This window comes from Mya arenaria, chromosome 2 (assembly GCF_026914265.1).
Source record: "Mya arenaria isolate MELC-2E11 chromosome 2, ASM2691426v1".
Lineage (NCBI taxonomy): Eukaryota > Metazoa > Mollusca > Bivalvia > Myida > Myidae > Mya > Mya arenaria.
The window spans coordinates 61,247,301-61,261,111 of record NC_069123.1 but is presented as its reverse complement, the minus strand read 5'-3'; the positions used below and the strand labels follow the sequence as shown (position 1 = coordinate 61,261,111).

At 34.6% G+C, this 13,811-nt stretch overlaps 2 protein-coding genes across 8 annotated transcripts in view; one reads left to right on the top strand and one right to left on the bottom strand.

Annotated features, from left to right (window-relative positions):
- Positions 1-145: 145 nt before the first annotated feature.
- LOC128220136 (uncharacterized) lies at positions 146-5,153 on the bottom strand. 4 transcript variants are annotated; one of them, XM_052928420.1, is made up of 9 exons: positions 5,087-5,153; positions 4,431-4,543; positions 4,083-4,207; positions 3,523-3,628; positions 3,173-3,261; positions 2,749-2,806; positions 1,953-2,080; positions 1,322-1,543; positions 146-1,085 (listed from the first exon to the last, which is right to left on the bottom strand). In XM_052928420.1, the coding sequence occupies exons 2-9, from the start codon at positions 4,537-4,539 to the stop codon at positions 963-965; spliced, it is 960 nt and encodes a 319-aa protein (XP_052784380.1). In that variant the 5' UTR covers positions 4,540-4,543; positions 5,087-5,153; the 3' UTR covers positions 146-962. The 4 variants fall into 4 exon arrangements, with proteins under 4 accessions (XP_052784380.1, XP_052784394.1, XP_052784387.1 ...); XM_052928434.1 differs by having other exon boundaries at positions 5,137-5,145; XM_052928427.1 differs by having other exon boundaries at positions 5,093-5,128.
- A 183-nt stretch (positions 5,154-5,336) lies between these two features.
- The window catches only part of LOC128203817 (transmembrane channel-like protein 5), a 30,334-nt gene continuing 21,859 nt past the window's right edge, over positions 5,337-13,811 (top strand). For 2 of the 4 annotated variants that reach the window (XM_052905353.1, XM_052905352.1), the window contains exons 1-6: positions 5,337-5,457; positions 8,716-8,798; positions 9,762-9,977; positions 10,749-10,959; positions 12,116-12,188; positions 12,392-12,517. In XM_052905353.1, the coding sequence (XP_052761313.1) occupies positions 8,738-8,798; positions 9,762-9,977; positions 10,749-10,959; positions 12,116-12,188; positions 12,392-12,517 (687 nt within the window). In that variant the 5' untranslated portion in view covers positions 5,337-5,457; positions 8,716-8,737. The remainder of the gene's footprint in view (positions 5,458-8,715; positions 8,799-9,761; positions 9,978-10,748; positions 10,960-12,115; positions 12,189-12,391; positions 12,518-13,811) is intronic. The other 2 variants (XM_052905351.1, XM_052905350.1) reach the window with 1 other exon arrangement.

The window sequence follows — 13,811 nt, the reverse complement described above, 5'->3', positions numbered from 1 at the left end:
AACTGTCTTTTTTTATAAAAGCGTATGTTATATCAAGGATTTTCAAATTGTATTTTTCACTTAAAATGAAATAAATATATATTTTGTCAACTGTTTAATTATGAAAAATTCTTGTCTTAGTTGAAAAGAAAAACACTCCTTTATTAACTTTATTTAAAAATCCAGATGTTTGACATCATTATAAACATACAAATTCAACATAATTCAGTTTAACAAAGATTGACATTTAATGTCTTGCTTCATGCCATTCTGTCTGTGCACTATGCTCCCAAATGACTATCAAATCTTATCAAAGCACTCGCTGAATGGGCCTTCCCTGAGTGTGAGTATAAATAAGCTTACACACACACACACACACAGGGTGAGAGAACAGGCAGTTACCTGGGTCTTCAACCAGTGTCTTATGATCATAACACAAATGAGGTAGATCAGAAGAGGCAACAGTAATAACGCTATACAACAAAATACTCCATACATTGTAAACAAATAATTGATAACGGTAAATTAAATTTCAACACATCAGTCACATCAGTTTTCACATCAATACAAATATATGCGAATGACATACAAACATTTCTGCAATCTAGATATTTGACAATGAATTGGTCATTCAGTTTGGTAGAAAATCTGTTTCAGTTTTCAGTGATCTAATCTTTTCATCTTCAACAGTCACTAAGGGACATTACTTGTCACAGGCGCAGCCTTTAACAAGACCTATGGAAGATAATGATGACAGCTTTTGTGACAGATAAGAGGATCTCAGATGTGAGTGCATTTACTTAAATATTCAAGAAACTTGAGTGACAGTGGTCATAGTGACTGACAGTGCCTGGTGATGCAAGTCTCGGTGGCTGACATTCAGTAGCTGGTGAGAATGATTGGTAGTGCCATGTGCCATAGTCCTTAGCATTTCTATAAGCTAGAGCTTTGGACAACACTCAGTAGCTGAGAAAATGATGTAATCAGTAGCTGGTGAGGATGATGGCAGCGTCGTGCATGCCACAGTCCGCGAGAGCCTTCTCCAGGACTTCCAGTGTGGCCTCGTCTCCATCTCGCTCCTTCCACTGCTTCAACATCTGGTACACCTATAAATAAAAAAATACAATAATGTATACAGGCTCCTAGTTGACACATATGATCTGTATAATTATGTTATGGGTATTTTTAATAAAAAATTTAACATATTTTCAGGTAATGGCAGCCATGTTGATCACAGAAAAAGGTCTGCTTTGGTCAGTTAAAATCAGAAAAGTATGAAGTACCTGTAGGAGCTACTTGAGACAAGAAATAATAATAGCTTATTGATAAATGTGAAGAGAACCTGATGTTGTGCATTGTTGGGGTAGGCACTCTGTATTTCTTGAACATCCTGGGTAAAGAAGCCCAGCTTATTAGCCACTCTAAGCCAGTCCTTCTTGAAGATTTTCTCTGACACTTCTCGGCATGCTTGGTCCGGGACAACCTGCTTTGCCCGACGTGCATTCATTGGAGTTCTGTTTTGGGGGGCATTTGATGGTCCTGCTATCTGGCTCTCTGACCTGAACTGGATTAAAAGGTTTTCCTTTATTTGAAGTGAACACTGTACAGTATGCATCATCCTGATTTTGTTGGACAATGTAAGATACTTAGAAAAATAATATTCTCATTGGCCTGTCAGCTAATGTTTTCAGTATCTTAGTTAAAAACATTATTTACCGGTAGATAAAAGAGAAAAATGTCAATACTATGTGAAGCATTTGCATCCAACCATTTTACAGGTAGGTTTAGGTAATATAGACAAAATAATGGAGGTTTAACTCTGGTGGTTAATTCTGATATTATTTTATCAAATAATTCATATTAATTAAGTGCATTATCCAGTATTGACCTAGATTCCATCAAAGAACAATTGTTTAACATACGTTTAGGAAAAAACAAACAGAACTGTCTATCAATACAAGTAAAGTTCTGACCTCTTGTAGGTTCTTATGAAGTCGTTCCTTCATTTCGTCTGGCAGTATCTGGAAGGTCAGGTACTGGTCAAGTACCTGGGGCGGGATCTTCCGAACTCCTCGGAGAAACTTCTCCTCATCTAGCGCCTCTGAAAAACAAATACAAACATGAAAGAGTCCAGATGTACGAGATGGTTAAATTGATGAAAGTTTATAAGCAGAAATATGGCAGACTAAAACTTTGTGAAGGGTTTGACTCTAACTAAAGTATGTTTTAGATACACATGTAAGTGTAATACCAAAATTTCATGCTCTGTTTGCCTTGTTTTAATTCTGTGAAGGCCATAACTCACAAACAAAATATCAGATGCACAAGTTCACTTGCTGTTCAACATTCCTGTTTAATGACTTTGGCTAAAATACTTCTCCAGATAATGGTGACACATTATATGCAATATTTAACCACATCAATGGCCAAATTTCTACTCTTACTGGAGGCAGCCACATGCTATGCCCAAAGAACCAAGAAACTCTGCCGAAGATGCATTATATTAATCACTTTCGCTCACATGAAATAACGTGTGAGTGTGGTCTTGTGTTGTTGGGGAAACCAGCAAACGCAGAGGAAACCCACTTGTCCAGCTTAATGACCACAAACCAAACTCAGCAAATCTTTGCTGAATATATCAGCATTGTGAGAAGTAAATGACGCATAGACTGCATGTTCTCTTATAAATTAAAACCAATTGCCAATTCATTACAATAGATGTATTTTAATAATAATACTGAAAAGGTGATAAATACTTCAGATACTTACTTTTACCATCTGTGTCCATCACTTGGAATAAAATCTCCACAATTTTTTTGATTGGTTCCTGTATTTATAAAAGGAATAAAAAGCCACTGATTTCAATAAAGCACATGAAAAGAATATTTTGAATAAACTTATTATTTTTGATACAAAAGTCTGGAGATCATTAATCTGTTGATGCTAAAATTGGTAATATTACTAATAATATTACTAAAAAATACACAGACTGTATGTCGCACTATTTAATTCATTAGTTTATTCCATTTTTGTCCCCTTTTAGCTTATGGAATCATGATAGAGTGTACTAGTGTGCATTATGAGAAGCCATAGGAATGTGACCATGATGTGCCCTTTAAATTCTTGGATTTATTTATTACATGAGACAAGCCAATCCCTTTTATATTTGAAAGTCAAAAAATGTAAGTCTTACCCCCTTATCCTGTGGATAAACTCTCTCTAAGATTTTTACCATGAGGTCTGGTGTGAGTGGCTGGCCATTACCAAGGAAGTGGTACATGGCTGCAATCATATAAATGCACAATGTGGTTGTGAAATATGGAGGAATAACATTTTAGGAACTATTTACAATACAGTTCATTCTAATGTTAACCTTTGTATCTTTTATCAAAAATATTTTTTATTTCTTTTTGTCATTTTCAAACAACAGTGCTCTTCATAAAATGATATCTTTCTCAAATATCAGAGGTGTTAATTTCCATAAATATAATGCAAACTTGATCGCAATTTGTAACCTACAGTAAAGGAAAATGCCAAATTAACCTCTGATTTTTTCATCAATAGTAGACTGCTCAACCCATTTCAGTGCTCTAAGGAAATTTTCAAATGTGACCTTCTTTGTGTTGCCCTCCATGTACTTCTTCAAAATCTAATCAAAAAGAAATACAATGTATATCACAGGATTTGAATAGTGAGCACAATTAATGCAATGCTAAAGAAATTGATGATTATATTATAAAGTTCAAAATATTTCACATATAAACCGGTGCAACCAACAAATATGCTGAAACAGACTGAGAGCCAAACATTCTAAAACAAACATTCATACTGAAACAAAAATGACATAGTTCAAAATTGCTTTTATTTTGACAACTGTTTGCATGATAGTGGTTAATTTATAATTTCACTTTGTTTCTTATGATGAAAGTTACATAATTATACTTGCACCAAATTGTGTCATTATCCCTAGAAAGCATATTAAGTTATAGATTAGCATGATGATGTATGTATTCTTAAACACATTTGTGATTTATGTATTTGTGCATAAAGCGATCTCATATGAAAGCAATTGAGTGCATTATCGTTCATTTTACAGCTCTTACATTTTTCATGAAAACATCCTGGCTGTAGTCTGCCTTCATGATGGTGCTGTCTGTGAGTTCTCCATCTGGGTTGCATCCCAACTGCTGGAAACGCACCCACAGACGCTCAACCTCCGCTATACTTACTGGAATACAGGGTTTATTTCAGCTGAATTTGCAAGTAAAATAATAGAAAAATGTGTATTTATTCTTTACTTTGAAGTCATTAATCTTATAAATTAAAAATTACTTAAATTATCATTGTTTATGCTATTATAATATTTATTAAAACACTTGACATGTTTTAAAAAATAAATAAAATTGAACTTTATATACAATGTAACTGTCTTTGTCAGAATGATTACATACATTCTGAAGCTATGGCATGTGCAGTAATCCAGTTGGGTTTTCTTGGATGGGTGTTCTTGCTCACAGCTTTGTTTGCAGGGGTGATGAAAATACTTGCATACTGACCCATTTTGCTGTAAACAAAGAATACCATTTTCTCTACGCAATAATAAAGACTATAAGAAAAATATACTTGTTGTCAAAGGCCACAGGAATAGACTGCCAAGAGTGAAACATGGCAGAAGGTTCTGGCAGTCATTTCTATGCACTACCATAGAGTAGGATGGTTTCTTGTAAAGTTTCTCGATTGTTTCATACCATATACATGCTCAGAATTTAAATTTAAATACTCCATTTTCAACCAGACTCCTGCAAAATAATTAGCACTTTTGCTAGTCTGCATACTGAATTAATGCCATTTTGGGGTTTCAGCACATCACCTACTCCAGTCCTGAGTATTGTACTTCTTAAAAAGACTTTGAAAACAGGGGGAGGGGCCTTTGATTTTATTTAAAATATGTGCTACAATTGAATAGCTTTGTATACTCTTGGATAAATGTTTAAACTGAGACAGTTGTTAAAAAAGTATTAGTGACATATTAATATAAGTTTTAAATATTCAAAATGTTATCCAGCTTATTGCTTCATTATATTAATTTGCCTTGTTTTAATCTCACATTTACTGATAAATGTGTCTGAAGGAACAAATATTTGACAGATTGTTTACAATATCCAGGAAGTCCCTGATCGGTGATTATGTAAACATTGTCGAATGTAAAAAGTCCGTAGAAAAAAGTTTTACATATTTGCAATATTCCAATGAGTCTTATCAGCATAGCAGGTTATTTTATTGAAAAAGAAAGACATGTATGCATTTTGACTGTTTAATGCAGAAATAAGTCAAGGAAGAAGAGCTAAGTATTCAATCCGTGTACAATAGGGCACGACAATTTGGGTGGAGTTAAAGCGTTTGGTGACTCAGATCAAAAAGAAGTATCAGGGTATCAAGGAAGTAGACAAATTATAACATATTCGACCAAATATTCAGGTTTGCTCTCTATGTCTGCTTTCGAAATAGTTTTCTTCGTGTTTTTTCGTTCTTTCTAATTGTTTGAACAAATTATTTACAGGAACTGTCAAAATCAGAATTTCACTTCAACACTGATCAACACTCAGCTGTAGTCCAAATAATTGTACGTTGACTGATTTTTTTTTAGATTTTTGATATGGCAAATCCTTCAAGTACAAATTGTTTAGTATCAAAAGTGGGTAGTTGTTCCGATCAGGATTCCGGGTTAAAGCATATAGCGTATATAAAATATAAAAACAAGAAATATTACCAGATAATGTTATTTTATATTAGTTCCGTACACAAAAAATAAATATCCAACTTATAATTATGAGTTTGACGGCTTTTCTTCATTTCATTCTGTCAAAACATAACGATATATACATGAAGGGCACCTGCAAGGCTTCAGGGCACAGTTTTAAATCGCTCGGAACATTTCGGCCATGTCCGAGTTGTTACGATTGTATAACGAGGTCTATCTCGAAGCTTTGTCGGAGGAGGCCGAGTTATTACGATTGTATCTAGTTGTTCCCCTTCGCATAATTGTTGTCTGTGTCAGTCAACTTTCGTTTTATTGGAAAGGTAAACAACTTGTTTTAATGCATTAAATGCTTGTTTAGTGCAAAATAACATTTCACTTACATGGTAAAATATGAATATAGCTATTTATGATCAATTTCAACCATAAAATACTTCACTTAAAACAATTTCAATATTTTTAAAACACCCCCGTTTTTTGCACATTCCCGTTTAGACGTTAGGGATTGGAAGAATCCCGTATAACACGTCTATTATTTTAGACTACACTCAGCTGATGGTCTGACAGTTGTATGGCTTCTCAGTCTTCCATTCGCTTACAATTCACACTTGCAATATCATTATCAAGTACAATGGCGGATCCGTGGTCTAGTGGTTACACACTTGACTGTCAATCCAGAGGCCGCAGGTTTGATGGCGCACCGCATCATTAAAAAACCTAACTAAAGACAGAGCAGTCTTCCCGAAATGTGCCGGTCCGCCAGACATGTCCGGCAAATTTTGTACGGGTCCGGCAGGTCTTACGAAAATGACGGTCCGGACGACCGACATATTTTGAGACGACTAAATACCGAAAAGGTATTTGAAAGCAAAATGTCTATAAAAACTTCCGCTGATTATTTGCCTTTGCGGTAGTTAGTTGATCCCATACTGATATTGACGTCACATAACATCGCCAAAAGTCTGTAATTTCGGATTTCCGATATGCTATCATGATTTTGATTCCCGGTGATAAATGAGTAAATACGATTCATCAGTATTAAAAGGCATTTAATTACAACAGTTTTGATAGGTTCTTGGTTTGCAACAAAGTACAATCAAAATTGTCGGCGCTCGATATACTTCATCTGCAGTCAAAATGGCGACGGTTGGTGGAATTACCGGACGACCGAAAAAACAGAAAGCACCTTAATGGCGGCGGTGTTTAAATATTTTTTTTGCGAGACCAAGTGTGTTTATTTTTACTAAACAACATGTCAATGTAGTGTTTATATGTTGTTGTTTTCTTTTGTGAACTAAATCAGGAAAGCATTAAAAACAGTTGACATTCATTTTTTTTACTCTTTATGTATACTATGACATATTTGTTCGGACAGGCAAATATTTTTTTGGACATGCAAAAACTTCCAAAGTGCAGAATTTTTACAATTTCGGGAAGACTGACAGAGGCGCGTAGGAGCTGGGTCCGCAGCCTCAATATTCTGGCCAGTAATGGCAATGGGGCTGTGAATATTTACTGGTCTGACAGGATATTGAATATATAGGGCACCAGTGCATGATTACACCATCTAGCTAAATGGCATGTGAATGGCGTTAACACAGTCGGTGGATTATTTAAGACGGGTTAGTGGAAGAAGAAGAAGATGCACAAAGACAATTACTATTTGTATTGAATTTGATGTTTCAAAAACTAGTTGATTGTGATAATTATATTTACCCATTCAATCAGAATTGTCATTAAATAGCCAGGAAATGTATATTTCAAACATGCCACATTAAAGTTTGACTTTAAATGGATATTCCAAATCGGCCTAAAATTTTGAATATCCAAAGAGATTTTTTTTGAGGACTAAAAAAACTGAACACAGAGTATTCAACTCACAATGGTTCCCAAGTCACTTGTGGCCTCACTATGAAGAGGTAAACGGCACTAATTTGTTAATTAACATACATTGTGTAATGTGAGACTGCGTGAATATGAATATTTAAAAGTAAATACATACTGGTGTATTTATGACTGAAAAATAATGAATAAGTTGCTGTTGCTCAAAATGTTATTCTTTATGCCTGCAGGCTACAGATTGTGTGTCTGCTTTACATGTGTTTCAGCGATCAACATTCTCATTCATCAGAGGTTTGATAATGATAAATCTAACATGCATAGTTTCATCACTCCGGTGAACAAGAATAGCGATGAAAGGCGGCAAGATTGGCAACACAAAAGTTTAGAGCGGGTTCATCAGCATCTGCTTCACCAATAGGAGAGACACAACGCAAATGTTCCGAAAACATGAACAGTCTGATTGTCAAAGAGGCCGTTGAGAGACATTTTACCCTACCTGCACAGACTGGAGACATCGGAGAAATATTTTCCGAAAGCCAACAAAAGAGCACAGCTCATAACCATACTGCGCAAGATACAGTTCTTGAACGAGATTAGTTTTATAACTATCAACTGTTTATACCGAAAAAAGTTTAGAAGAAAACATGAAAATAAAACCTTAACTCACTGGAAATCAAGTCTTTCAATGCTTAAAATTGAAAAATAAATCTCGACGGGAGGGCACACCACTCCCGAGCCCACCCCTTCCGTGGCCCCAATGTCAATTTGCTTCCTACGCGCCTTAGACATTTTTAGCAGATGCTGATATATCTTACCAACTAATTCAGGCTTCCATTACTTTAATGTAGATATTCATTTTTTTGATGTTTGCTACGCATTTAAGTTAGCCAACACGTCCCAAAAGGTTTATATAACGTGTTCACTTAAGTTCTTTAGCTACTAGTACTAACAGACATGTGTGTGTTGACTGGGTGCTTGTGTGAAAAATACAAATCTAAAACAGAGTGATTTATTTTACTATTATAAGTATGAACTTGTAATGAAGAAAATTATAAGTTAAGCATAGATTACATTGTGAAAAAGATGAAAAAGATATGTATTGTTTTGTTAATTTTAGAATTATCTATCCTTTACAGAATGAAAACAACTGCCTAGAAAATGGATGCTGCAGGAAGAAGAGATCCTTATAGAAGAAGGGAACAAATTCCTCTCACAACCAGTACAAATATATTACATACATATTATAGTCACTAAATATGCTGTAAAAGACAACGCAGTACTCGTATAAAATGCAAAGCAGTCAAATTTTGGCTTTCAGCAAAAGGAATTGCTATAAATCATTAACTACATCTACCAAGTACTTTAAAATAATGCAAATGAGGTGATTTCAAATCATTAAAGGTTTTATTTGCTTGTATTTTAAAGTCATATTGTCACCTCTGATCGAGTTGTCCGCGGCTTCACACTTTTATGTCCGCTCTGTTACTTGAGCACCTGTTATATTATATTTACCAAACTTGGTCACAATATGTCTTAGCATTGTCAAAATTTGACCAAAATCACTTTGTCCTCTCTCTGACTTGAGCATTTCTTATCAAATCTATACCAAGATTGTTTACAACATTTATGGGCATAATACCTTGACTATTAAAGTTCTATTAATAGCAAGATCATTAAATTCAGAGATATGGCCCTTGAATTGTATAAGGTTGACCAAAACACTTCACTAGTCTACAATCTTTTGTTTTTTTTGTTTTTCATAAATAACCAATATTAATTTGTTATTACAATAAATAAACAAGTTCATGCAGATAAGTAAAATATGACTCTTGTTATCCAGTCTTTACTACACTAAACTTTACTACAATCTTTTGTTTATTTATAAGTAACCAATATTAATTTGTCATTTGTTATTACAAAAAAAAATCATGCAGATAAGTGAAATATGAAACTTATGTCTGTTGGGTTACACTCTTTAAGGGCATAATATCTAGAATAAATGAGCTCAAGCCCTATGTAGCAGCTCTGTGACCCAAATGATGCTTAAAGTCCTAAAATCCATAAATCCAAGAAATCCACTTAGTCTTTAAAGTCCATGTTCATTACAATTATGTTATTCTGATAGAAAGAAAACATTTGTGTACATACCCATATATACTAAAAATTCACTTAAACATTACAGTAAACCCTGGCTATGAAGAAGCAGGACCGTCAGATCTCCCTCCGCCCATTCCTTCAAAGTCAGGTGGGAGGAGTTACTACCCGGAGGATGGGCCAGTCATTCCCCTAGATAGGCGGGACCTGTCGGATGATGGAGCACAGGGGCATCACTGGGCAAAGGAGGAGACACCAAGGGATACAGCAATATTATTGGATGCCTTGCCAAGCAAACAACTTGGTAGTTTGCCATCACTTATTTTCACAAGTTTTACTAATTGACAACATTTTGTATATGTTTTTTATTGGTGATGTCCCTGTAAATATATTTTGAAAATACTTATTTTAGAGCTTATATGCCCAATTAAATAATACCCTATCAGTTTCACCGGAGGGTATTACAGGTTAACCCACTGTCTATCAGGAAACACCGGATGCTGCAATAACTCAAGAAGTGTTCTAGCTAGGTTAATGAAACTTGGTACATTGATTAGGGCATTATGCACATCAATGTATTGTTAGTCAGTCAAACATGGGGATTGCTATGGCAACAATAATAGTGAAAATACCAATTTTTGTTTGACAAAACAAGTGGAACAAAAATAGTTTAAAAGTCTCCCTCTATCCAGAAAAATGTATCCTGTGATAACTCAAGAAACAAGATATTTTTAACTTGGTGAACAAGTGAATTTGGACAAAATAACAAAAGTTAAACACTTCATTTAAAAATAATGTTACCATGGAGAAAAAAATCATTATGGGACTATTGTATTGTATTGTTAGAAATATTCTGTGACTTGTTTTAATTTTATTGATTTATAATAATGTATGTAATGTAGAATATAATTATGGATCAAAGGAACCTGGCAATAACACCATTGCCATAACTCTTATGAATGTTTTGTTTTTGTCTTCAAAGGTCATGATTGTCTATGGTTGTTTGTATTATTTAAATACATTTTACATTAGTAAACGACAAGCTTGAGTGCTCAGCTGTATGTTTTTTTTTCAGAGAAACTTGCCAGTGAAATAGCCCATGGTAACACCATTAAACATCGAGGGTCAAAGCGTAAGTCTCACCATGGGACTCTTCACATTCCTGCTGGGCGGGATGTGTCTGAGGAGCTGCTACGACAGTACCAGGATGACCCTGACGGGTCGGGGCTGGATGATGATGAAATCAAGGCCATGACCTTGAGACTATCTGCTAAGAGGAAAATTAGGTAGATGTAGACAGTAATGTAGAGATAATATATGAATTCCCATTAAACATGAGTTTTTAGAAATTATCATTCTCGTTCATCAGAGTGATGATGCTATGTGTACCACACTCTGGTTCAATCGACATGACTCTGAGTGCAAACTTTAAGCCAATCAGAGATGTATCGCTGTTTTCTTTTTAAAGATACTCTTGGAGTTGGCAAACTGTTGCGATTGCATATTGCCAATGAAAAAGAGCCTAACAAACACAAAAAATTAGGAATCTTGAAGGACAACGGATATGAGACAAGCGAATCATACTTCTTGTATGATTATAAATGACACAATGACTGCATATTTTGTACTTAAATCTTAAATCTTCAATCCATTAACATTGCAACACAACAGCAAGGACAAAAATTTGCCGTATATATCCATTTGGCTCATACAGAATTCATGTTGAAGAAAAATATTCAAACCAACGTAGCTTAATTATTACTAATATAAATCATTCCAGTTCCTGTGATGTATAAAGGAAAATATGTTATTGGATACCTTTTAATGTTCAATGTATATTAACATTTTGGTCCATTTTAAGGTTTCTTTGAACACCTTCGATATAGAGGTATCAAGAACTGTCCTTCGATATTCAACATTGTACATGAATCTCAATTTATCTGAATAATTTAGATCACGGGAAAACAGCGTATCTATGGTAAGTGACCGATAGTTTAGTATCGACAAGTTTAGTAAAAAAACAAGCATTTTGATTGGACGACCATGACATCAGGAAAATAATCTATTTATAGTTTTGCACTCAATTTGGCAGCGAGTGAATCAGAGGTTAGATTTATCATGATCAAACCTCTTATGAATGAGAATGGGAATTGTTAGCTGGTCTGTTTTTCGAAGAAAAAAGGTTTTTACCACAATTCTGCTTTAATCCCAGGAACAATACACACAGCCCACAACTCGCCTTTATTCATTGTACAAGTAGTTTTATAATATTTTTCTGTTCTATTGAGAAACAACACATGAGTATTGGCTTTCATTCAGTTGTGCTCTTTTTTGTATTTTAAATCAGTATAAACAATTCTATTTTCAAGCAAATTTCACCAATTTTCTTTTAAGAGAAAAGTTTGATGAATTCTACAGAATTTGATTGCTTTTTGATTGCAGGAGTGAAATGAGTCTTAAGCGTAAACCAAAGGGAGTGTCAAGATGGAAGCAGCTTAAATACAACTGCAGCATTGTAGGAACCTTTGTTTATGTTAATCTTTTTAAATCACACAAATACGTGCATTGAATCTGAATAACCAGTAACAATAGTAAATGAAGACTTTTTGCACAATATTATACATTTTGAATTTGATATAAATTTCATTCTTTTTATTTATTTAAGAAACTAAATATTTCATAAATGTATATGATTTACTGTCCTGTATTTGTTTTCAGAGTTGGAAGCACTTCAAGTACAATATGGCAGAGTTTGGCTACTTCCTGAAGCTCTGGCGGGGCCATCTCAAGAAGATAGAGGGCCATTTTGGAACATCCGTGCTCTCATACTTCCTCTTCTTAAAGGTGGGTCGTGGTAGGACGAAATCTTGTGAAGGTCATTGAAATTATAAGTAGTGTGTCGTTCATTGATAATGATATGTTGACCATCGACTGAGTTGTTTTCTGGTTAGTCAACTGAAAATTTTAAGTCACTAGCCCAACCTGTGGAGTGTTTTTTCTTGGAGAAAATTATGAAAATCATTTTATCAGAAATTTATACCTATCCATATCCTACAACAGTCTGGATGCTTATTGAAATGTGCATAGCTGACCCTTGCACTATGACTGTTTTAATTGACAGTAGATCAATAATAGCTTATTCAAATTTAACTCATATAGTGTAATTGAGAGCTTGAAAAATTGAACGAAAGCAACAGTCTATTCATGTTAACATGTTGGACTTTGAAACGAAAGGCTACAAGAAAAAAAACTGAGAAAAAAAGAGGTTAATAGAAATCTGAACATACGAAAAATGAAAGTTTCAGTCATCCTGGGCTGTAATTAGTTCATGGCGTAACTCCTATAAAAATCAGGATATTTTGTTTTCCAACATTATTCGCCATCACTTATATGTTACTATATAATGTAACACATTTGTACAGGGTTTCAGTGGTTTTTAGCAGCACTCTTTTATTGTCAGTAGGAGTGTCATTGATTTGTACAGAACAAAATTTGATGGGTTTATGAAATTTTCTAGCTTACAGTAATAGTGTTGAATGGAATTGATAGAAAAATGAGTTAGCATCAGTGTTGTTTACTTTTTCCAACTTGGCTTTCTCTCAAAAACTGTATTTAATTTGACAGTAAGTTTAATCATTTGTCAAGCTACAAGGTGATAAAAATGCAATTGAAGGTAAACTTTACAAAATATATAGTAAACTTACAAAAGAAAAAACATATGTAATATGGCGTAGCAGGGCTTTTTGCGTGATTTAATACGTCTCTGGCTGTTGTGAGACACTCCGGCCATCTTCGCCGTGTATTAACCTTTCAATAATGCCTTGGTTAAATAAAACAAATACCAACAGTCTGTCTAGTTTATTGAAACAAGGCACATTTGTTATTGGTCCCAGATAAAACTAGTGAATGTAACATTAGATCTACTAGCAGGGAAACTGCTGAACACGATCCATTGCTCCAGAGTAGGACTGGTAAAGCACTTTTTGCCCTGCCAGGAAGGTTGGAGTATGATGACGGGGTTAGTGACAGTGGAGAAAGGGATTGTGAAATGTCTGAACACCTTGTGTTTTTATTACCTCACCTTAGCCATAGGCTGAGGGTGAGCTTTTAGGATCGATGATTGTCCGTCGTCCGTCAT

Bases quoted from the DNA above. Each gene is read 5' to 3' on its own strand.
- LOC128220136 (XM_052928411.1), bottom strand. From the start codon at position 4,563: ATGGTATTCTTTGTTTACAGCAAAATGGGTCAGTATGCAAGTATTTTC. The intron at 2,081-2,748 runs GTAAGTATCTGA...TTTGTTTTTCAG, and splicing joins GATGGACACAGATGGTAAAA to AGGCGCTAGATGAGGAGAAG. The intron at 1,086-1,321 runs GTTCTCTTCACA...TTTTATTTATAG, and splicing joins CCAACAATGCACAACATCAG to GTGTACCAGATGTTGAAGCA.